The sequence below is a fragment of the Pipistrellus kuhlii genome, unplaced genomic scaffold (genome assembly GCF_014108245.1).
Source record: "Pipistrellus kuhlii isolate mPipKuh1 unplaced genomic scaffold, mPipKuh1.p scaffold_m20_p_57, whole genome shotgun sequence".
Taxonomy (NCBI): Eukaryota; Metazoa; Chordata; class Mammalia; order Chiroptera; family Vespertilionidae; genus Pipistrellus; species Pipistrellus kuhlii.
The window spans coordinates 475,520-499,464 of record NW_023425559.1 but is presented as its reverse complement, the minus strand read 5'-3'; the positions used below and the strand labels follow the sequence as shown (position 1 = coordinate 499,464).

The following is a 23,945-nucleotide window of genomic DNA, read 5'->3' as shown; positions in this document are numbered from 1 at the left end:
CCCAGTGAGTGATCCCCCAGTGAGTGATCCCCCAGTGAGTGAGCCCCCAGTGAGTGATCCCCCAGTGAGTGACCCCCCAGTGAGTGACCCCCCAGTGAGTGACCCCCCCAGTGAGTGAGCCCCCCCAGTGAGTGAGCCCCCAGTGAGTGATCCCCCCGGTGAGTGATCCCCCAGTGAGTGATCCCCCCGGTGAGTGAGCCCCGAGTGAGTGATCCCCCAGTGAGTGATCCCCTAGTGAGTGATCCCCCAGTGAGTGAGCCCCCAGTGAGTGACCCCCCCGGTGAGTGACCCCCCAGTGAGTGACCCCCCCAGTGAGTGAGCCCCCAGTGAGTGATCCCCCAGTGAGTGACCCCCCAGTGAGTGATCCCCCAGTGAGTGAGCCCCCCAGTGAGTGAGCCCCCAGTGAGTGACCCCCCCAGTGAGTGATCCCCCAGTGAGTGAGCCCCCAGTGAGTGATCCCCCAGTGAGTGATCCCCCAGTGAGTGACCCCCCCAGTGAGTGATCCCCCAGTGAGTGACCCCCCGGTGAGTGACCCCCCAGTGAGTGATCCCCCAGTCAGTGACCCTCCCAGTGAGTGACCCCCCAGTGAGTGATCCCCAAGTGAGTGATCCCCTAGTGAGTGATCCCCCCGGTGAGTGACCCCCCAGTGAGTGATCCCCTGGCGAGTGACCCCCCAGTGAGTGATCCCCCAGTGAGTGGCCCCCCCAGTGAGTGACCCTCCCAGTGAGTGATCCCCCAGTGAGTGATCCTCCAGTGAGTGACCCCCCCAGTGAGTGACCCCCCAGTGAGTGATCCCCCAGTGAGTGATCCCCCAAGTGAGTGACCCTCCCAGTGAGTGATCCCCCAGTGAGTGACCCCCCCGGTGAGTGACCCTCCCAGTGAGTGATCCCCCAGTGAGTGATCCCCCCAGTGAATCCCCCAGTGAGTGAGCCCCCCAGTGAGTGACCCCCCAGTGAGTGACCCTCCCAGTGAGTGATCCCCCCGGTGAGTGATTCCCCCGGTGAGTGATCCCCCAGTGACTGATCCCCCAGTGACTGATCCCCCCAGTGAATCCCCCAGTGAGTGACCCCCCCAGTGAGTGATCCCCTAGTGAGTGATCCCCCAGTGAGTGACCCCCCCAGTGAGTGATCTCCCAGTGAGTGAGCCCCCGAGTGAGTGATCCCCCAGTGAGTGATCCCCCTGGTGAGTGACCCCCAGTGAGTGACCCCCAGTGAGTGATCCCCCCAGTGAGTGAACCCCCCCGTGAATTCCCCCAGTGAGTGATCCCCCAGTGAGTGACCCCCCCGGTGAGTGACCCCCCAGTGAGTGACCCGCCCGTGAGTGATCCCCCAGTGAGTGATCCCCCAGTGAGTGAGCCCCCAGTGAGTGACCCCCAGTGAGTGAGCCCCCCAGTGAGTGAACCCCCCAGTGAATTCCCCCAGTGAGTGATCCCCCAGTGAGTGATCCCCCCAGTGAGTGATCCCCCAGTGAGTGATCCCCCAGTGACTGATCCCCCCAGTGAGTGAACCCCCCAGTGAGTGATCCCCCAGTGAGTGATCCCCCAGTGAGTGAGCCCCCAGTGAGTGATCCCCCAGTGAGTGATCCCCCCGGTGAGTGACCCCCAGTGAGTGAGCCCCCAGTGAGTGACCCCCCCAGTGAGTGACCCCCCCCAGTGAGTGAGCCCCCAGTGAGTGACCCCCCCAGTGAGTGACCCTCCCAGTGAGTGATCCCCCCGGTGAGTGACCCCCAGTGAGTGAGCCCCCAGTGAGTGACCCCCCCAGTGAGTGACCCCCCCAGTGAGTGAGCCCCCAGTGAGTGACCCCCCAGTGAGTGACCCCCCCCAGTGAGTGAGCCCTCAGTGAGTGACCCCCAGTGAGTGAACCCCCGGTGAGTGATCCCCCAGTGAGTGAGCCCCCAGTGAGTGACCCCCCAGTGAGTGATCCCCCAGTGAGTGACCCCCCAGTGAGTGATCCCCCAGTGAGTGACCCTCCCAGTGAGTGACCCCCCAGTGAGTGAGCCCCCAGTGAGTGAGCCCCCAGTGAGTGAGCCCCCGGTGAGTGACCCCCAGTGAGTGAGCCCCCCAGTGAATTCCCCCAGTGAGTGATCCCCCAGTGAGTGAGCCCTCAGTGAGTGACCCCCAGTGAGTGAACCCCCGGTGAGTGATCCCCCAGTGAGTGAGCCCCCAGTGAGTGAGCCCCCAGTGAGTGAGCCCCCGGTGAGTGACCCCCAGTGAGTGAGCCCCCCAGTGAATTCCCCCAGTGAGTGATCCCCCAGTGAGTGAGCCCCCAGTGAGTGATCCCCCGGTGAGTGAGCCCCCAGTGAGTGACCCCCAGTGAGTGACCCCCCAGTGAGTGAGCCCCCAGCTGGAGGTGGAATTGAGGGTCGCAGGTCCCCGAACCGTCCTGGGGGGGTGCCTGGCAGGTCTCAGAGAACCAGGTGTTGGGGCCGAGCACAGGCCCCCAGCACCCCGAGGTCCCGCAGAGGAAGCGGAGCCGCCAGGGCTTCCTCCTCTCCTCCCTCGTCCCCCCGTCCCCCCCCCGCCCCCCCCAGCGGGCCCCGGGCCAGGCCGCCGTGTGGACGTGCTCAGCACACGGGCGGACGCGGCTCCCTCTGTGGCTCCGAGCACGTCGCACCCGCCAGTCCGGCAGCGCTGCCCACGGGGCCGGGCCAGCACCACGCCAGCGGACGCCTGGCCCTGTGGTGGGGAAACCGAGGCACGGACAGGGCGTGGCCAGAGCCGTGTCCTCTCTCCCTGAGGGAGCCCGAGTGTGACGCCCCAGCCGGGACCAAGGACACGCCTGGCCCTGCCCCCCCTCCCCGCTGGCTCAGGCCAGGCGCAGAGGTCACGCCCCCCCGCCCCCCGCCCCGTGTGTCCCCGAGGCGGCGGACGCTTGGCCACCAGCCAAGCCCAACGCCGGACGGCGAGGCCGCGGTCACCCGGAGGGCCCCTGGGGCCTCCTCTGAGAAATGGGGGGGGCGCCCCTCTCCAGGTCCGGCCTCTGGAGCCGCAGCCGAAGCCTGCCGAGGGGGCCCGGCCTGGGGCCCGGTGTGGCCCCGGCCCCCAGCCACTGTGGTCCTGCCTGCGGCCACCCCGTGTCTGCCATCGAGGCGCACGTCTCACAGACAGCGAGACGAGGTGCAGTGTGGTGCTGTGGGGGCAGCCCCGCTCCCCCCGCATTCCCGGGGCCCAGAGGGGGGCCTGTCAGTGGCCCCAGCGGTCACTGCGCTGCGGCCTCAGAGTCCTCGGTGACAGACGGAGACGGGGACTGGGCACGGCAGGTGGGATAGCGCCCCCTGCCCCCTGCCCCAGCGCCCTCAGCCCACCTGTCCCCCCCCCCCCCCCCCCCGGGGGCAGATGTCACCCGGTCCCTTCGCCTGCCTAGCCCGGGGGCCGGGGCCGGGGCCGGGGCGGGGCAGGCGGGTGGCAGGAAGGCGGCGAGCTGGGCTTCCGCGGAGGAGGCCGCCCACCGGGTGCCGGGCCCGATAAGGACCCATATGGCCGCCGGCACGTCCGCCTTTTGTCCCGGCCGCCAGCCTTTCCTGCAGCCCCTCCCCCTCCGGACGCCGCCCGGCCCAGGGATGGGGCCCGGGTCCAGCCCGGAATCTGGCCCCAGGCGGCCAGGAGCAGCTCCAGGCTTCCCTCCCGCAGCCGCCAGGCTCCGGGGGCAGGGGAGCGGGGAGCGGGGAGCGGGGAGGGGGGAGCGGGGAGCGGGGAGCGGGGAGCGGGGAGCGGGGAGCGGGGGGCGGGGAGCGGGGAGCGGGGAGCGGGGAGCGGGGAGCGGGGAGCGGGGAGGGGGGAGCGGGGAGCGGGGAGCGGGGAGGGGGAGCAGGGAGCGGGGAGGGGGAGCGGGGAGGGGGAGCGGGGAGCGGGGAGCGGGGAGGGGGAGCGGGGAGTGGGGGGTGGGAGCGGGTCCCACCCTCCCTGTGGTCAGGAGGCTCAGACGCTGCCCTGTCCCTGAGTCCCAACCAGGCTCAGCCTGAGGTGGTGCCCCTGGGCCAGCCCCCCGACCCCCCTCCACCTGCTGTCTCCCCTAAAGGGAGCCGCCAGCTGAGCGACCCCACAGGCCCGCCTGTCCTCCCCCGGCTCAGCCTCAGGCGGGACCCCTCCCGCCCTCTGAACGGGGGCGAGGGGACCTGGCCCTGCCTCACGCCTGTTCCCGGAGCCCCTGCGAGTGTGGGGAAACGGACACGGCCCTGAACCCACCCCCCACCCCGGGCTGGGGCCCTCGGTGCTGACCCCCGCCTGGCTCTGGGGTCCCCGTGAAGCATGCTCCACGTTTGTCCAGCAGCCCTGGGACCCCGCCTTCCCTCTCCTCACAGCGTCCGGGGCGCCCCCCGCCCTCTACCCCCCCCCCCCCCAGGGAGCAGGCCCTGCGCTGGTGTGTCCCATGCTCGCTTCTCTGAAGTCGTGTGAACATGTGTCTGGAACATGCCATGTCGTGGCGCTGTGTGTGTGCCGTCCGGGGAATGAATCACAGACCCATGCCGAGCACACACAGCCCGGCCGCCCGCCCCGCCCCCGCGGTCCTGTCGGCACGTCTGCGCCCACACGCTCCGCGTGAAGGGGACCAGACGTGTCTGTCCGTGTCTGGCTCCTCGCTCGGGGGCTGGGCACCAGGCTCCGCGTCACGGTGGTGGGACACGGCTCCAGCCGGTGGCTGAGGGACGCGCGTTCACGGGAGGGGCCGCTGTCCCCCGCCAGCTGAGGGCCCCGGGGCCCCTCTGGGTGTCTGCTGAGTCCCCGCCGCACCTGTGTGCCCCCGGGCTGGCCTGGCTGGGTGGGCGGTGGTTCTCCGCTACTTGGGGAGACACTGCCCCCCAAACACACACACGGGGAGTCTGCACACAGCCGGGACCCCCCTAAGGCCCGAGCGGCCGTGTGGTCCCAGGAGGGGCCTGGCGGGCGCCAGCCAGCAGGTGTGGGGCGTCTTGGGGGGGGGAAAGCCGGGAACACCAGGGCCACGCAGCGCCCACAGGGAGGGTGGCGTCTCAGAGGGGCCTGGGCCATGGCCGATGGGGACCGAGCCCGCGGGCACAGCGGCCGGAGCGACGGGGAGGACGGTGCGGTGCGGTGCGGGATGGAGCCGCGGTCACTCGGCCGGTGCCCTCCCTGCTGCCGTGAGCCAACGGCTGCCGGCCCGGCGCAGGGACCGCGGGGGCTGACGGTGAGGACCGCACGGAGCCGTGCTCCGAGGTGCCGCCCGGCGCTGTCACGGGGCTGCCTGGAGCGCTGACTTCGTGCCCCTCAGCGGGCAGGGCGGAGAGGGGGTGCCCGGCAGCTCACACGCCGAGGGCCGGCCCGTCTGTGCCTCATGCAGCTGGCTCTGTCAGCGCGGCACCGCACACGGGGCCCAGATGGCACGCACACGGCTGCCCCTGGGCTGTGAGCTGTGCGTACCGGAGTCGGTGACGCCGGGCCACGGGGACCCCCGTCCTGCCCGTCAGGGGTCCGGCTTCTCCCCAGGAAGGCCCTGCAGCCGTCCGCCTAGGCCGCTGCCCCACCCCCAGGAGTCGCCCCTCCTGCGTGTGGCTGCTGTAAAGGGGGTGCTGAGCGGGAGAGACTGGGGGAGCCCCTGTGCCTCATGAGTCACGCAGTCAAGCACGGTCATCCCCATCACATCCCGAGCCCACAGCTCTGCCTGGACCCCCGGGGCCTCCGGAGGCGGAGGGGGCGGATGGAGGGGGCCCCCCGGCCTGGCCCGCGCAGGCAGCCCCCACCGCTCCCCACCGCACGTGGCCGGCCTGACCCAGCCCGCGGCTCTTCCTGCCATTGTTGGAGCCGCAGGAAGCGCCACCCGGGAGGGGCCGGCCACGGGCTTGGGGACATCCTGGCTGAGCGTCCGCTGGCGTGGGGGACGGGGGGTTGGGGGTGGCCTGTGGCCGCAGCACAGACACCCCAGACGTGGGCGACCCCCATGCTGTGCGCTGCTCGGAGAGGGCCGCTGCCGGCCTGGGCGGGCCCCTTCCCTCAGGCACACCGGGCTCATGGGGCGCAGAGTAGCCCCCCGGACAGCCAGGGGTGCTGGTGGAGAGGGAGCAGAGTCAGGGAGGCCGAGGACCCTGTCCCAAAGCCCCCGCCCGCCTGGGGCCACTCCAACCCCAGAGTGGGACGGGGAGCGGGCAGGGAGCCTCGTGGGCCCTCCGAGCCTTGCTCCCCAGAGCAGGGTCACAGGGGACCCCAGGCTTAGGGCGGGGCCTGGTCGCTGTCCCTACGGACGGAGGACGCCAGGTCTGCGGAGAGTGGCCCTGGAACCCGGAGCCCTAGTCACACAGCCCCGGCCAGCTGCTGCTCCCCTGAACTGGTGGGGCCCTGCACCCCATGGGGCGGGCAGGAGGCTGGGCCGTGCCGGGCTTCCCAGGAGGAGCCAGGACAGCGCGCCCAGAACGTTCCCGGGCTTATCCCAGCGACCCTTGCCCCTCCCGGGGGCTCGGGGACGAGGCCAGGACATCGGGGAGAGATGTGGCTCCGGAGGGACCCGCCGCCCAGGCTGGTGACAGCCGCCCCCGAGAGCCCACAGGCCTGGTTCCCCCCACGCTGGCCTGGGGAGGAGGCCACGCGTGTCTCCCAGCCCATCCGGTCCCGGCCCCCGGCCGCCCTGGGCCCGGGGGTGGAGGGCGCCGCGGTCAGAGGCCACCGCTCGGGAGGTGAGACCTGGCAGCTCCTCAGATGAGTTAACCCGCTCCGGGCGTGGACCTGAGAGAGGGGGACACGCATGTGCATGCAGACTGTGCACACGTGTTCACAGCAACGTGACTCACAGTGGCTAAAGGAGCAGCAGCCCATCACACAGGGGAGGCAGGGCTCAGCACGGGAGATGCGGCCCTGGCCTGGCATGGCTAGGGGAAGGGGGTGAGGACATGCCTAAACACACACACACACACACACACACACACACACACACACGCTCTGTGGCAGATACACACACACACACACACACGCTCTGTGGCAGACACACACACACACGCACACTCTCCGTGGCAGACACACACACACACACACACACACACACACACACACACTCTGTGGCAGACACACACACACACACACACACACACTGTGGCAGATACACACACACACACACACAGACGCACACACACGCACACTCTTCGTGGCAGGCGCACGTGCACACGCACACACATGCTCCGTGGCAGACACACACACATACACACACACACGCTCTGTGGCAGACACACGCACATACACACACACACGCTCTGTGGCAGACACACACACACACACACCACGCTCCGTGGCAGACACACACACACACAGACGCACACACGCGCACACTCTCCGTGGCAGACCCATGCGATGGATGGGACGGAGGTGGCGGAGGCCACTGAGGGTGTGGGTTTCTTTCTTTCTTAGCTTTTAATCCTCAGCTGAGGGTATTTTCCCACTGACTTTTAGAGAGTAGAAGGGAAGGAGGAAGAGGAAAGAGAGATGAGAGAGATGCGAGAGAGAGAAATCATTTGCCTCCCACACGTGCCCCAACCAGGGCCAGGGACTGAGCCTGCAGCCAGGTACGTGCCCCTGACTGGAATCGAACCTGCGACCCTGCAGTCCGTGGCCGACGCTCTGACACTGAGCCGGCCGGGTGGAGCGGGGGACGGAGCTGACCCCCCGCTGACCGGTGCAGCCGCTCGGTCCGGGTCCAGGCTCAGGCCACGGGACACAGAGGAGCGGGGACGTGTGGTTCTTGAGCCACTTCTCAGGAAAGCTCTCGGTTAAAAACGGAGCCCTGGCTGGGTGGCTCTGCGGGTGGAGTCAGACTGCGGGCTGCAGGGTCCCGGGTTTGATTCCCATCAAGGGCACAGGCCTGGGTTGTGGGCTCCACCCCCAGTGAGTGGTGTGCCATGATTCTCTCATCATTGGTGCTTCTGTCACTCTCGCCCGCCTCCTCTCTCCCTCTGAAATCAATAAAAATGTATTTAAAGAGAAAAGAAAGGGCCCTGCTGCTGGCCCAGGGTTAGACCCCGGCCCGCACACTGGGAGGTCGTGGGTTCAATTCCCAGCCAGGGACATGGGCCTGGGCTGCAGGTCCAACCTCTGCCCCGTCGGGACACGGGTGGGCGGCAGCCAATCGATGTGCCTCTCTCGCTCTCCCCCACCCCCCTTCCTTCCACTCTCTAGAACTCAAAGGAAGGCATCTCTTCGTTCCTCAAGTGAGGATTTAAAAATTATTTTTTTTAATATATTTTATTGATTTTTTACAGAGAGGAAGGAAGAGGGATAGAAAGTCAGAAACATCCATCAGCTGCCTCCTGCACACACCCCACTGGGGATGTGCCCGCAACCAAGGTGCATGCCCTTGGCCGGAATCGAGCCTGGGATCCCTCAGTCCACAGGCCGACGCTCTATCCACTGAGCCACACCGGTTTGGCTCTGTTTTTTATTTATTTTTATTTTTTAAGAAACCAGCTGAGCCCTGGTTCTCAGGGTGCCAGGCCCTCCTGCAGCCTCGGGTCCCGCAGCCCCCGCTCTGCGTGCCCCTGCTCCGCCTCGCCGGCCTCTGCTCCCAGTTCCTCAGGGCGAGGGTGGAGCGAGGTTCCTCCAGCCCGTGTGGCCGGCGAGGGTCCAGGTCCCCGCCCGGCACCCTGGCCCCTGGCCCCTCCGGAGACCCTGCAGCCCCGCCCGGGGCCCCTCGGGCACCCCTGGGGGACAGGCCTCAGCACCAGGGTCCCTAAGACCAGGGGCCCTGGCAGCCGCGGTGGCCTTGCCCTGCCCCCAGCCAGGAGCGCCGATTTGGGATCAGGAAGAAGCGGAGACTAAATCCAGCGGCCAGAGCGGGGAGGTCAGCCCCCTCCCGGCCCGCCGCCCTGACGCAGTTCCCCTTCCCCTCTGGGGGCTCCTATTGTTCTCGGCCCCAACCGCCCCCACACTCACTTCCTGTTTCCTGGCCCAGAGGAAACAGAGATTTCTGGCCAGGCAGCGGATTCCTGTCCTGTCTCTGAGCTTGGGAGGGTGTGAGGCCATCGTGGCGCTGACAGGACGGTGGTGCTGAGGACGGCGGCAGGCAGGGCCGCGGGCACCAGGGCCGCGGGCACCAGGGCCGCCCCCGGGGCCCGGGGCTGGGCTCGCTCTGGGCTCGAGGGGTCCGGCCCCTTGGAGAGTCTGGTGGGAGCTGCAGACCAGCCTCTCCCCCGTCCCCCACCGAAGGCCCGGGCACACACTGTTCACCAGGACGGAGTTTAGGGACCCCAGAACAGCCCCGGGGCTCCCCCCCTGCCACCCCAACCTGCCACCTGGGGACACGGAGGCAGAGACCGGGAGCTCACTGGGGCCCAGGGAGGGGGTCCCCCATACCTCCTCACAGCCCCCCTGACCACCGGGTGCTGGGGACAGGGGCCTGCCTGTCCCTCCCAGGCCACGGCGCCCCTCCCCCCTCGCCCCCCCCCCCGCTGGGCGCTGTGGCTCTGGGTGGGGAGAGGGCTTGGGGCGGTCACCCTCTCCATGGCCCTGGGAAGCCATTCCTCCTCCCAAATGGTCAGACTGTGGGGTCACCCTCACGGGCGGGACGGGGCCACCAGCTGGCAGCCTCAGCCGGCCTCTCTCATTCCCCCGCCCCCGGTCCCAGGGCCGCCCCCTCCCCCAGTGGGCAGGGAGGGGAGGGCAGGATGGCCCTGCGGGGGGGGGGGGGCGGGGGGCTGCTGAGCCTCCCCTCACCCATTCACCAGGACTTCCTCTTCCGTCCTGTCCCGGGAGATAAGGTGTTTTTTCCACCGAACGGTGCCATCCGCCCGGCTTACAGACTGCAGCTGCGCGGGGCGGCTTCCGTGCGGGGGGCCGGCACAGCCCGAGGGGGGCGAGCCGGGCCCTGGGACCAGCCGGGGAGGGGGAGGGGAGCTGGTGACCCTCGAGGTCTGGCCACAGCACCCGTGGGTCTCGGCCTCATGTGGGGCCCTCCCCGCTGAGCCAGGCTCCTGGGGGCTGGGCGGCCCGCAGATGCCCGCCGCACAATCGCGGTCAGCACTCGGACCCCGGCCTGGCCGGCAGCATTGGGGACAGGCATTCAGGGGCCTCCTGGGAGGCGGGGACACACTGGCACCCCCCGCAGACGTCAGAGCCAGGCCCTGGGCTCAGCCCAGCAGGCAGCCTCTTTTCTTTTTTTCTTTTAAATATATTTTATTGATTTTTTACAGAGAGGAAGGGAGAGAGATAGTTAGAAACATCGATGAGAGAGAAACATCGACCAGCTGCCTCCTGTACGCCCCCCACTGGGGATGTGCCCACAACTAAGGTACATGCCCTTGACTGGAATCGAACCTGGGACCTTTCAGTCCGCAGACCGACGCTCTACCACTGAGCCACACCGGTTTCGGCGCAGGCGGCCTCTCTTCTCTGCACCCCCGGACTCGCGGGGGCCCTGGGCCCGGGGTGGGAATGTCCGGCCGCGGGGCCGAGGGAGGCCAAGAAGCCGTTCGGTCCGGCCCTGCCGAGGCCTTGGGCCGCTAACGACACGTGTGAGCAGACAGAGCGGGCAGCTCTGAAGCCGGTCATTCGAGTGGCCCGAGACGGACGGAGGCTGCCCACGTCCGCGTGGCCCCTGCCCACCCCAGCTCAGTGCCCGCAGCGCACACGGCTCAGCCAGCGAAGCCGGGCCCGCCCGGCGGCTGCCCTGCTCCCCGAGGCCCCAGCCCACGCTCACCCCATGCGGGGCCTCCATGGAGCCTGTGTCCCAGGAGGGAACCTGTGGTTCAAAAAACACAGAATAATAACAACGCAGCCGCCGCCGCTGCAGAGTCGTCGGAGTGGCTAACCGATGAGACCGACAGGAGCAGGGGTGGGGGGAGCGGGCGGTGGGGTTGCCCCCACGGCCGGGGGCAGCCTGGCCAGCTGCTGGGCACACAGCTCCACGCCTCTCCTGGGGCTCATGTCCCTGCAGCCCGCCTGGGTGGGGGGGGCACCCGCAGGGCTCCCCTGCCCATGTGCAGCCCGCCTGGGTGGGGGGGGCACCCGCAGGGCTCCCCTGCCCATGTGCAGCCCGCCTGGGGGGCACCCGCAGGGCTCCCCTGCCCATGTGCAGCCCGCCTGGGAGGCACCCGCAGGGCTCCCCTGCCCATGTGCAGCCCGCCTGGGGGGCACCCGCCTGGGGGGCACCCGCAGGGCTCCCCTGCCCATGTGCAGCCTGCCTGGGGGGCACCCGCAGGGCTCCCCCTGCCCCGTGCAGCCCGCCTGGGGGGCACCCGCAGGGCTCCCCTGCCCATGTGCAGCTCGCCTGGGGGGCACCCGCAGGGCTCCCCCTGCCCATGTGCAGCCCGCCTGGGGGGGCACCTGCCTGGGGGGGGCACCCGCAGGGCTCCCCTGCCCCGTGCGCACCGGCCAGGGGGTGGCGTGGTCCCGCCGCGGGCAGGCAGCTGTGAGCGAGACGCGCCCCTCCCCGTCCGCGGGACGGAGCTGGGGCACCAGGCGAGGCGCCAGACGTGGTCCCGGGGAAACCACAGCGGGGAGGTCACCTCCACAGGCTCCCTGACCTGGGTGGCAGCCGGGGCCCCCCAAGCCGAGGAGGACCCCATCCCGGCGGGAGGGTGCGGGCCTGGGGCCGCTGGCCGTGGCCGGAGGGCCGTGTATGGAGGCGGCCCCGTGGGGACCCGCTGGGAACCAGGGCGGGCAGAAGGCACAGCCTGGGCCTCCGTGGTGGCCCCAGGCAGGGAGGCCGGGAGGGGAGCTGCAGGACTCCCATGCCCGCTGACCACCTGGGCGTCCCCCTGTGAGCGCGGGTCTGGGGTGATTCTCAGCCCTGGTGTCCGTGAGTGCTGAGGGGGGCACCGGCACAGGGCACTTCTGACGGGTGTGCCAGGCGGGCATAGGGGGGTGGGCCCAGGCAGCCAGGACAGGCCCGGGCTCTCTACCCGACCCGCTCCCTAGGGGCCCGGCCGCTCAGGTGCCGCAGCCCAGGGCCGGGCCGCCCTCAGGGCCGGCACCTGGAGGGAGGCTGGGCGGCCGTCCTGTCCCTGCACCCGGCGCCCAGCATGGGGCAGACAACAGGAAGCTCCTCTCCTGCTTCGCGCTCCCTCTTTCCTCCGGCGGCTCACACGGGTGTGCCGGCCTCTGCCGGGCTCGGTGCATCCTTTCCTGGGGCAGCGGAGGCCGAATGCCGGGCGGCACGGGGGCCCAGGAGGGTCCCAGGGAGCCCCGAAGGCCCTGCTGACCCTGCCACGCCCCCTCCCCCCGGAGCAGCGCGGGGGGAAGGTAAGCAGCGGGACCCCCTCCTGTCTCGGGGCCTCGACAGCCCGTGTGCTGAGCCCCCGCCCCCCGGGGCCCCCGAAGCTGGCCGGCTCCAGGCCAGCTCTCCGCCACCAGGTGGACAGCCTGGCCCTGAGGCCACTGACCCATCCCCTGGCAGCCACTGCTGTGTGGGGCCTGCAGACGGGCCAGGCTGAGGCCTCCGGACCTGGACGGACTCCCTGCGGGCAGGGGGGTGCTCCAGGCCATCGGAGGCGGGGGGGGGGGAGTAAGGGGGACGGGCTCCCTGCGGGCACGGGGTTGCTCCAGGCCATCGGAGGCGCAGAGGGCGGGGGGGGGGAGTAAGGGGGGCTGGCCTGCCCAGGATGAGCCCCCCCAGCCCAGAGCTCAGGGTGAGCCCAGCGCACAGTGCCCTTCCCTGCTGCTTCTGGATGCCAGACAGCGCCCCTCTGCCCGCCCTGATCTCACCCGCCCGGCGCCCCTGCCCGGCCCCTGCCAGAGGCCCAGCCGCCTCCTCACGGTGCCCTGAGGCTCCGGCCCTGAGAGTGGGCCCAGGTGGGCCTTAGGCAGCGGGGCAGGAGGAGGCTGGGGGGGGGCGGGGGGAGGCAGAAGCGGGGCTGGGCCAAGGCCCTTCCTCAGGTTGGTTCTGGTCTCGGTCCTGGAGGGGCTGGGTCAGGAGGGACTCCCGGGGCAGCGGGCGGGGCTGGCACCCAGGAGCCGCACTGAGACTGACCCCACAGCACCCAGGACCCTGCCTCCTCCCTCCCCGCACCTGGCTTCACTCCGCAAGCTGGGCGTCTTTCCAGAAAGTTCCCCAACATGCCCCTGCTTTCGAGGGAGGGGCGGCCCCTTACCCTGCCCACATGTCTGGCAAGCTTGCTGCCCCGAGTCTCCGGCCGTCCCTGGCGGGGCCATGTCTGTGGGGGCACAGGAGGCCCTTGGGCCGCGGGAAAGGTGGAGGGAAGGGCTGCTCCCGCCCCGGCCCCCTCCCGCTCCCCCGCTCGCCGGGCCTCAGTTTCCCCGTCTGCACACAGAGGCCTGGTGTCTACCGGATCCTCTACCAGGGGGCCGGAGGCTGAGTGGGGTGGGCACCTCCTGGGAGGGGGCAAAGCCCTCTCAGGACACCCAGCCCCTGGGCAAAGGGCCCTCGAGGGGGAGAGCACAGGGGCCCGGGCGAGCCGAACGGTGGGCAGAGTGCGGCACTGCGGCTGGAGGGGAGAGAGTGGGTGCCTGAGGCTCCAGCTCCGGGCGGGGGCACCTCAGCACGGAGGCCCCAGGCCCCGCGCCCCTCAGACCAACCGCAGCCGAGTCCCAGGGACCAGGATCCCACAGCCCCGGGGGCCGGCTCCTCTCGTCCACACGGTACAGATGGGGAAACCGAGGCCCCGAGGCCTGCCACCACGTCCACCTTCCGGCCCGGGGGCAGGGCAGGTCCCTGCAGGCGGTGAGACCCCCTGCCCTCGGCGTTCCAGCGGGAATTTCCCAAACCGCCCCCGCCCCACTGGGCCAGGACATGGGGGGAGGGGGGCCGGCCAGCGGAGGTCAAGGCTGGGCCGGCACAGAGCTCCCGTCCGAGGCCGCCCTGCATCCGCGTGGCCACATCCCCCGAGGCCCTCGGTCCCCTGTGAGGCCCGGCAGGTCCCCGCAGCCGCCCACGCCCTGGTCACCTGGGACCCAGCACGCGGTCCCCGCTGCTCAGCCTGCCGCCCGGGGTCCCCCATGAGGAGCCTGGCCCAGGCCGGGGGCCCTCTCTGAGGGAGCACTGCCTCCCCCACTCCCCGCCCTGCACCCCTCGGCCTGCTGGAGGCCGGGGCAGGGGGCCAGGAGGCTGCGAGCACCCCCACAGGAGCAGGGGGCTGGCACTCCAGGGGTTCCCTCTCTGGGGAGACAGGCCAGCTCCTAGGGGGAGGCCCTGCCTGCACGGCCACTCTGTTCTCAGACCCCCAGCCTCCGGGGCACCCCCAGGCCTCTCCCTCTGACTCCCCACACCCCAGCTCCCACACATATCAGGGGGCTGCTGTGTGCCCTGGGGGCTCCACAGTCACAGAGCCACGGCCCCTCCTGTGGAGTCTGGGGGACCCTGGCTCTGAGAAGGCCCGGCCAGCCACGTCCTCCCTCCAGGTGGGGCCAGCTGGCCCAGGGTCACCGCCGGCTGAGGGTGCCCAGGACCTGGTCTCTGGCTGCTTCGGGGCAAGACTCGAAGCCCCGGGGGACCGGCCCGCCTCCCCCACCCCCCGAAACCCGGAGCCGGGCCAGGCCCCTCCCCCGTGGCCCCCCACCGCCCGGCCTCCTGTTTGTGCCGACAGACCCTTATCAGCGGGGAACACACACAGGAAGTCCGGCCGGGAAGGGCCCATCCCAATCCCGGCTGACTGGGGAGCGGCCATAAAAAGCCGCCCTTCCCGCCCGGAGGCTCTCGGCCCAGCACCGTCCAGCATGCGCGGCCGGAGGGCGGCGGAGGGCAGCGGCGGCCGGCGGGCCGGGCGGCCTCGGCAGGTGCCGCGGGGCGGCCGGCACCGGCAGGGGTCCGGCCGGGGCCCGCAGCGGCAGCCGTGGCCCAGCGGGGGCCCGGGTGGCATCAGGTATGGCGGGAGCGGCCCCGAGGAGCAGGGAGCAGGCAGCGGGGTGAGCACCCCGAGGCCCCGGGCTCCGCACCTGCGGCTGAGCTCGCTGCGCCCGACTCCGCTCTCCGGTGCCACCTCCTCGTCCTCCTGCTGTGCCGGCCCCATGGCACAGGGGACATGCCGGCCCCGGAGGAGCAGGTGCCTCTGGAGAGCCCCGCTCACCTCGCCCTCTCAGACCCCAGGGGTGGGCGAGCACTCCCGGGGGGAGGACGGGAACCCCAAAGCCAAACTGCAGCCGGGTGAGGTGTGCACGGGGGGCGGGGGGCACGGAGCCCGCTGGCCTGGCCTCGGGGTTCCTAGGCAGAGGGGACGGCCTGGTGCTGTGGGGTGTGGGCACTCTGTCTGCCCACCTTGGACCCTAGGAAGGCCCTGGGTTCCCCTCTCTGCCCACCCAGAGCGTCGCAAGTCCCACCCGAAGCCCTGAGCCGGGCCCTGGCCGCCGGCAGCCGGCGTCCCCCCAGCGGCCTGCCTGGCCGGCCGCCCCTGTTCCAGATGGGGAAGCGGGAGAGAGAGGACACGCTGACCCAGCTGCTCAGGCAGGAGGTCAAAGGGTCAGGTGACCCGCAGCAGCTTGGGGGCAGGGGCAGGGCCACCTCGGGCTAGCCTTAACCCCTTCCTGCCTGTGGCCGGCCAGGGCACCCTGATTGGATTTGGGGCGAGGAGACCAGAGGCCCAGGGTAGGGCCCCCAGCAGCTGTCCCTCCGCCCCGCTGCCCAGGGTGCACCCCCCCACCCCCAGGGCTGTGCTTCCGTCCCGAGCCCAGGGCCTCTGGGTCGCTGTTCACCGGACTGACTGGCGGGTCTGGAAGTGGGGGCCGGAGGTCCCACAGTGGCTTCTGCCCTGATTCCTGTGCCCCTGACCCCTGCTCACCCACACTGTCTGCCCTGCAGGCCCCGGGACAGGGGCGGCCTGGGTGGCCCCCGACACGCGGGACAGCAGCCGCCACCAGCGACCGGGGTATGACGGAGCTCCCCTCTCCAGGTGAGTCGCACAGGAGCCTGGGCTCTGGGCGCTGCAGCTCAGGGGTCAGGGCAGGGGGGCCGGAGGGGGGGCAGAGCCTGAGGACGGAAATCGCGGAGGGGCAGGCCCAGGGCCACCCCAGTCCCCAGGGAGGCGCCCTGCCTGGTGCCAGCTGAGTGGCCTGTCCCCCCGTGGGCGCCCGCTCCTGGCCACGCTGGCCAACGGGAAATGGAGCCAAGGAGAGGGGACCGCCCTCACCCCAGTCCCCAGCGGAGGCGTGGGGTTCGGTGGGGTTTGGGGGAGCTCAGAGGCGGCCGGTGTCCTGAACAAAGAGGTGCTGGCTCTGCACCCTGCAGGGGCCGGAGCTCCGTGTCACCGCGGACCCGGCGGGACCTCGCCGGAATAAGGGGTCTGGGCCTTGGGGGTCATGTCAGCGCGGGCGCTGGGCCTGGGGGGGGCGGTGGCCGGCGTGGCCCCCGCGCGGCTCCAGGTGCCCGCCCAGCGGCTCGGCCCGCGTGTCCGCAGCTCAGAGGCCTCAGTTTCCCCGTCTGCCTCCCTGCCCGGCGGGGGCGGCTGCGCTGAGAGGCCTCAGTTTCCCCGTCTGCGCGGGGCGGCGGGCCGGGCCGGGGCGGGGCGCAGGTGGGGCGGGGGCCGGGGCGGGGCGGCCTCGCGCGGTGCTGGCGGCGGCGGCGGCGGCGCGTGCGCGCCCGGACGGGCGGTGAGTGCGGCGGAGCGGGGCCGGGGAGAGGGGGCCCGGGAGCGGGGGGCCCGGGAGCGGGGGGCCCGGGAGCGGGGGGCCCGGGAGCGGGGGGCCGGGGAGCGGGGGGCCCGGGAGCGGGGGGCCGGGGAGCGGGGGGCCGGGGAGCGGGGGGCCCGGGAGCGGGGGCCCGGGAGCGGGGGGGCCCGGGAGCGGGGGGCCCGGGAGCGGGGGGCCGGGGAGCGGGGGGCCCGGGAGCGGGGGCCCGGGAGCGGGGGGGCCCGGGAGCGGGGGCCCCGGGAGCGGGGGCCCGAGATCGGGGGCCCCGGGAGCGAGGGGCCCGGGAGCGGGGGCCGGGGCTGCGCAGGACGCTGGGGGCGCGGAGGGGGCGGCGGGGGCGCTGACACCGCGGTCCGGTCCGGTCCGGCCCGGGTCCGCAGAATGGGCCCAGCGGCCGCGGGGAGGGCGCCCCCTGCTGGTGACGGCGCCGGGCCGGCCTCGCGGGGAGGGGGGGCCGCACCCCGAAGCCCAGGGGGGCGTCCCTCCGCTGTCCCCCCTCCCGCCGCGAGGCCGGCCCGGGGCAGGAGGTGCGGGACGGGGCGGAGGCGCAGCCCGGTGGGTCCGATGCCCGTGGGTCCGCCTGGCCCCTCCGCCTCCCGGGGACCGGACCCTCTGCCCGCGGGGCCAGGCCTCCCCTCCCAGGCTCCGGGGGCGGCCCGGCGGGAGGGGGCAGCGCTGGGCAGGCTCACGCTGACACTGGGGGGCAGGACACTTGTTCGGGGACCTGGAGGCTTGCTCCCCCACCCCCATCGTGCCGGCAGGGCTGCAGCCCAAGGGGAGTGAGGTCTGCCAGCCCAGCACGGACCCGGCTCTCCTCGCTTCCCCTGGCCCGGGCAGCAAGACTGTCCGTCTCCTAACCCGCCCTCCTCCCCGCCGAGCGCAGGCGGCTGTCTGCGGGAGGCGGCCCGTCCGGGAGGGGAGCTCAGTCCCTCGAACCCTGGCACGGCCCTGCGCTGCCACCCCGCCTCCCCGGCCTGCTCCCGGCGCGGTCCCTCCAGCCCCCCTCCAGCCCTGCAGCACCTCCGGGAACCCCCTCCCCGCTGCCTTTCTGCCCGGGTGGCCACGCGGACGACCAGGGCAACCCTCTCCCCCCACCCCACTCAGCCGCTGGTGGGCGGGCACTGTAGCTGCTCACGTGGTCACCGTTTTGTGGGACTGACCCCAGGGGCGAAAACAGCCCGAGAAGGGTCCGCCTGACTGACTCCACGCGCGCACACACACACACACACACACACACACTCACATGCATACACACGTGCACACAGAGACACACATGCACGCACACTCGCTCACATGCATGCACACGAACGCGCACATACACTTGCACACGCACAGCAGCTTCTTTCTGGGCCTTTCCTGCTGGGGGCCTGCAGGGCCAGGCCAGCAGAGGGGCAGGAGGAGGGAGGGGGGACTCTGGCCCTTGGGGCCTGGGTGGGGGGTCCCGGAACACAGAGCCAGGAAGGAGCTCCCGGCTCCCCAGGCCCTGGCTGCACAGTGCAGCCCTGCCCCCCCTGTGCAGCCCGCCTCCAGGCCCGCGAGCTGCAGACCGTTAACTCCGGGGCGGCTTCTCACATTCCCGGGAGTCCACCCCTGGCTCCTGCCCCCATCCCCATCCCCCCACTGCATGGGGGGCTGCTTCAGTCCCCGGCCTGGGCCCCGGGCGCTGTCTGGGGCTGTTTGCACAGTACTCCGGACTGGTACCCCCAGCGTAGGAGTCCCCCAAGTGCAGCGCCTCCCCCCTCTGAGGCCCGAGCATCTGCATGGCCAGTGCCCGCCCCGGGACAGACGCCCATGCTGCCCGTGGCCGGTCCCCCCCAGGAGACGCTGAGGCCAGGAGGCCAGGCCCGCTGGGCTGGGGCCCAGCTCTGCCCACTGACCCCCATCAGTGGGCTGAGATTGGGGTGCAGGTGCTGGAAGGAAGCTGAGCCCCCCGAGGCTGCAGGGCCGGGTGCCCCCGGCCCCGGCGAGGCGCTGGTCCGGGGGCTGTGTGTGGGAGCGGCTTTGGGAGGGCCGGTCCCCGGGAGCCTGGGTGCCGGGAGTCTGCCCGGGACTCAGCGCGCTGCCTTGTGCTGCAGGCCACCCCGAGGAGAAGGCCGAAGGCCCTGCAGGCGCGGGCCATGGGGGGCTGCCGGGTGCTGCTGCTGTGGGCGCTGGTGCTGGCGGCGGGCGGCTCGGAGCTGGTGTATAGGCCCGGGTGAGTGCCCTCCCTGGCAGCCCTGCCGGGTGCCCGAGTCCCAGGGCTGGGGGGCCCCGGCTCTGAGCCCCCCGCTGACTCACCCCCCTTCCAGCCGCCGGGTGTGTGCCGTCGGGGTTCCTCGGGGCCCCGTGACCGAGTCCTTCCTGCAGCCCGTGTACCAGCCCTTCCTCACCACCTGCGGCGGGCACCGCGCCTGCAGCACCTACCGGTGAGTGCCCGCCGCCCACCGCGCGCCGGGCCCGGGGGAGGGCAGGGCACCCCGAGGGGAGGCGGCCATGGCGGCAGGAGGGCGGGCCTGCCTGACCGTGGGCCTCGCTCATCTCCCCCCTCGTTCCTAGAGGGTCCCCACCTGTGTGCCGCCTCCATGTTGGGGTGTTCACCCACCTCCACCCGGGCACCCCTGCCCTCAGGACTCCCGTGGGCACCCCTGGAGGGCATCTGTCCCCACAGGCCTCCCTGTGCCCGTGGCCGGCGGGGGCACGCGTCCCCGTTCTCGGCGTTGGAGATGTGCCGTAAACGCCTGTCCCCGAGTCCGGCCCTGAGCCTAGTCCCGGTCCTCCCCCAGCTGCCGGCCGGGCCTGGTGCCGGGCTCTGTACTCACAGCCCCGCTCAGGGACGGGGGCAGGGCGCACCCCAGCAAACCAGGGAGCCCAGCGGGTTCTGCACTGACCCGGCCCCCCTCCGCTCAGGGCCCCATCCCCCCTGCAATAGGGGCGCCCGCCCTGTGCCAGACACAGCGGCTTCCTGCCGCCTGAGTCCCCCAGCCCCGCACAGGGCGGGACGTGGCTGTGCGTGACCCTCACGCTGTCCGGGGGAGCGGCTCCGGGGACCCAGCGGCGGCCTGTCCACGGGGGAGACGGCTGGTGTGGCTCCTGGAGGCTCAGCCCAGGAAGGCAGGAGCCCTAGCCGCAGCTGGTGAGGCCACCCCGTGAGGGCGGGCCCCTCTGAGCTGCCTTCCCGCCCCCCTCACTCACCAGAACCATCTACAAGACAGCCTACCGCCGTCGCGCCGGGCCGGCCCCCGCCTGGCCGCGCTACGTCTGCTGCCCCGGCTGGACGCGGGCCCCCGGGCTCCCCGGGGCCTGCCGAGCAGGTAGGCAGCCACTGCCCCGCCCGGCCCCAGCCCAGGCTCAGCACCTCCTGTCCCCTCCAACCCCCCGCCCCCCCTCCTTGCTGCACGGCACCCCTTCCGGCTGCCCCTCCCTCCCCCGGCCCCGGGGCCTCTCCTGAGTGACAGCCCCCCCCACAGCGATATGCCAGCCGCCGTGCCAGAACGGAGGGCGCTGTGTCCAGCCGGGACGCTGCCACTGCCCGGCCGGGTGGCAGGGAGGCAGCTGTCAGACAGGTGAGGCCCGTGCCCCCGGGGAGGGCCCTCGGGTGGCCTCTGCCGGGCCTGCCTGGACCCCACCCCTAGACCTCAGGCTCAGGGCCCCTGCTGGACCCCTTCCCGCAGACGTGGATGAGTGCAGCGCGGCGCGGGGCGGCTGTGCCCAGCGGTGTGTCAACACGGCCGGGAGCTACTGGTGCCAGCGCTGGGAGGGGCACAGCCCCCCTGCGGACAGGGCGCTCTGCCTGCCCAGGAGAGGGCCCCCCGGGGCGGCCCCGAGCCCCACAGGAGGTAAATCCCCCACATGTCCCCCTTCCCCCTGCTGCTGCGCTGGGGGGGCCGGGCGGGGGGGGCGGGGGCAGCCGGCCCTGGGCGAGGCCAGTCCGGGACGGGGCAGAGGGCTCATCCTCAGGGGGAGGGCTGGTGGCGGGTCTCCAGGCTCTGGGGAGGGGTGCGGGGGGGGGCATCTCGGCCAGAGAGGAGGCAGGCCCACCGCCCGTCCCCGCGCCGCCAGGAGACGCCCTCCGCTGGCGACGGGTCATTATTACTTTTGGTACGCGCTGTGACACTCAAACTCGTACCGTGAGTAATAATGCGCCGTCGGCAGCCCGGCACCGGAGCGTCACGGACTCATGGGACCTGTGGGCGCGGGGGCACCCCTCGGCGCGGGGGGACCTGCACCCAGGCGCTCGGGGTGGGGCTGCGTCTGCCCAGGGCCACCCCCAGACCTCCAGGCGGCCCTGGGGGGCAGTGGGAACCCAGAGGAGGGGAGGGGCTCCCACACCCAGGTAGGGGCCCGCCTCAGCCCCCGCGTCTCCCCAGGAGCTTCCGGGGAGGTGCAGGAGGAGGTGCAGAGGCTGCGGTCACGGGTGGACGTGCTGGAGCAGGTGAGGCTGGGGGGCTGGGGTGGGGCAGCCGCCTTGTCTGTCGGTTGTGGTCAGTGGGGAGGGTCCCCCGATACCGACAGCCCAGGGGGCCCCTGGGCCTGGGCTCCATGCCGAGTGGGGCAGCGGGAGAGGACGGGGACCCCATAGGAGGGGCTGAGAGCTCGGCCCCATCCTTCAGGCCACAGAGAACCTGAACCCAGGCCCTGCTCACCCCCTTTGTCCCCGGGGAGCAGTGTCCTTCCCACAGGGCCATCGGCCTGACACCCCAAGGTGCTCCCGCCCTCAGGGGCCTGGGCCCGGCTGGCCCCGCTGCACCCACAGGCCTCTGGCTCTCCTGGCTCAGTCGCTCCCTCTGGTGGACGCCCGGGGCCCTGCAGCTCGAGCTGCGATGGGGATGGTGGGCACAGCCGTTTCCCTCCGGCCTGTGGGCCAGAGCGGGGAGGGGCCGCCCAGGCCACCCGCCCTGACCCTGGCCGCCCCGGCCCTGGCCTCCGGGCCCCGCAGAAGCTGCAGCTGGTGCTGGACCCCTTGCACAGCCTGGCCTCGCGGGCACTGGACCAGGGGCTGCGGGACCCCGGCCGCTTCCTGGTGCACTCCTTCCAGCAGCTGGACCGCATCGACTCCCTGAGCGAGCAGGTCTCCTTCCTGGAGGAGCAGCTGGGGTCCTGTGAGTGCCGGACCCCCCCGCCTGCTCCCCCCCCTGCTCCCCCCCCGCCTGCTCCCCCCCTGCTCCCCCCGCCCTGCTCCCCCCCGCCTGCTCCCCCACCCCCGCCTGCTCCCCACCCCCGCCTGCTCCCCACCCCCGCCTGCTCCCCCCCCCCCCCGCCTGCCTCCCGCCCGGTCCTGCTCCCCACGCCCGGTCTGCCTTCCCCACCCCGCCTGCTCCCCCCCCCGCCTGCTCCAAATCCCCTCACCACCCCCGCCCTGCTCCCCACCCCGCCTGCTCCCCACCCCGCCCTGCTCCCCACCCCCCCGCCTGCTCTCCACCACCCGCGACTGCTCCCACCCGCTTCTGCCTACTCCCCCCCCCGCCTGCTCCCCCCCCCGCCTGCTCCCCACCCCGGTCTGCTCCCCACCCCGCCGCCTGCTCCCCACCCCCCGCCTGCTCCCCACCCCCGCCCGTGCTCCCCACCCCCCCGCCTGCTTCCCACCCCGCCCTGCTCCCCACCCACCCCCCCGCCTGCTACCCCCACCCCGCCTGCTCTCCCCACCCCCGGCCTGCTCCCCACCCCGCCTGCTCCCGCACCCCCCCCGCCTTCTCCCCCAGCCCGCCCCGCCTGCTCCCCACCCCGCCTGCTCCCACACCCACCCTGCTCCCCACCCCCCACGCCTGCTTTTTATCCCACCAACCCGCCGGCTCCCCCCCCCTGCCGCCGTCCCCACCCCGCCGGCTCCAGCCCCCCCCTGCCTCTCCCCACCCGTCTGCTCCCCAACACCCCGCCGCCTGCTCCCCCCCCCCCACCACACGCCTGCTCCCACCCCCCGCCTGCTCCCACCCCCCCGCCTGCTCTCCCCACCCCGCCTGCTCCCCACCCCCCCGCCCTGCTCCCCACCCCCGCCTCCTGCTCCCCCACCCCGCCTGCTCCCCACCCCCGCCCCAACTTCTCCCCACCCCGACTTTTGCTCCCCACCCCCCCGCCTGCTCCCCCCCCGCCGCCTGCCCCCCCCCCCCGCCTGCTCCCCCCCCCCGCCTGCCGTCCCCCCCCGCCTGGGCTCCGCCCCCCGCCGTCTGCTTCCCCCCCCGCCTGCTCCCCCTTCCCCCCTGCCTGCTCCCCCCCCGCCGCTGCTTCCCCCCCCGCTGCTCTTCCCCACCCCGCCTGCTCCCTCCCCACCGCTCCCCACCCCCTGCTCCCCCCCCCCCGCCTGCTCCCCACCCACCCGCCTGCTCCCCCCCCCGCCTGGCTCCCCCCCTCACACCGCTGCTGCCCCCCCCCCTGCCTGCTCCCCACCCCCTGCTGCTCCCCCCCTGTTCTCCCCCACCCGCCTGCTCCCCCCCCCCGTCTGCTCCCCACCCGCGGTCTGCTCCCCACCCGCCTGCTCCCCCCCCCCGCCTGCTCCCCACCCGCACGTCTCCCCCCCCGCCTGCTCCCCACCGGGACTGCTCCCCACCCGGTCTGCCCCCACCCCGTCCTGCTCCCCCCCCCCGCCTGCTCCCCCCCCCCCGCCTGTCTCTCCCCACCCGGTCTGCTCCCCCACCAACGGTCTGCTCCCACCACCGCCTCCCGCCTTGCTCCCCACCCCCAATCGGCTCCCCACCCCGCCTGCGTCCCCACCCCCCATCGGCTCCCCACCCCCCACCTGCTCCCCACCCCGCCCTCCGCTCCCCCCCCCCGTCCTGCTCCCCACCCCGTCTGCTCCCCACCCCCATCGGCTCCCCACCCCCAGCTCTGGAGCTGGAGCTGCCCTGAGCGGGGCCAGTCCGGGCCCACAGGCCAAGGGAGGGGGCCCATCGGCTGGCCTGGCAGTGGTGGGAGCAGTGACCTCTGACCTCAGTCCCCCCCCCAGGTTCCTGCAAGAAGGAGCTGTGACGGCCCACCTCCTCGCCAGCTCTGCTCTGCACCCCACCTCTCCCGGGAGGAGCGGGGCCGGGCGGGCTGAGGGGTCCTCCTGGGTGAACTCAGCCCTGCACCCAGCAGCCCGCCTCGGGCCCACTGAGCCGCAGGGTGTCAGCGGGGACCCCCTGACCTTCGTTAGAATAAAGAGACTTGAAGAGCTGCCGTGTCTGTGTGTGATTGTGGGGGGCGGGCGCCTGCTGGCCGGAGGGAGGGGTGTGGCCACGGGGCTGGAGCCCCCTGGGCCCACCTGGGGAGGGGGAGTCTTGGTCCCTCTCTGAAAGGGGCTGGAGCAGTGGCTTCTGGGAAAGTGACACAGGCCAGAGACGCTGCCTCCTGGTGGTGACAAGGTGCCTGCCCCTCGCCAGTAGCCAGACAGGAACCTTCAGCCTCCTGCCCCATGCCCGCCATGCCCCCTTCACCTGCGGGCCCAGCCCGGGGGGTGGGGGCTGGAAGGCTCCAGCCTGGGAGACCC

The 23,945-nt window shown here is 72.4% G+C and overlaps 1 protein-coding gene across 5 annotated transcripts; it reads left to right on the top strand.

Annotated features, from left to right (window-relative positions):
* Positions 1–12,799: 12,799 nt before the first annotated feature.
* On the top strand, positions 12,800–23,553 carry EGFL7 (EGF like domain multiple 7). Of its 5 annotated transcripts, none has more exons than XM_045573919.1 (10): positions 14,728–14,748; positions 15,681–15,771; positions 18,583–18,701; positions 18,796–18,912; positions 19,682–19,797; positions 19,954–20,049; positions 20,158–20,322; positions 20,854–20,918; positions 21,423–21,585; positions 23,424–23,553. In XM_045573919.1, exons 3-10 carry the CDS (start codon positions 18,625–18,627, stop codon positions 23,444–23,446), a joined length of 822 nt encoding a protein of 273 aa, XP_045429875.1. In that variant the 5' UTR covers positions 14,728–14,748; positions 15,681–15,771; positions 18,583–18,624; the 3' UTR covers positions 23,447–23,553. The 5 variants fall into 5 exon arrangements, with proteins under 5 accessions (XP_036272837.1, XP_045429875.1, XP_045429876.1 ...); XM_045573920.1 differs by lacking the exon at positions 14,728–14,748 and having other exon boundaries at positions 15,675–15,771; positions 20,158–20,265; positions 20,299–20,322; XM_036416944.2 differs by lacking the exons at positions 14,728–14,748; positions 15,681–15,771 and adding an exon at positions 12,800–12,805.
* The last annotated feature ends 392 nt before the right edge of the window (positions 23,554–23,945 follow it).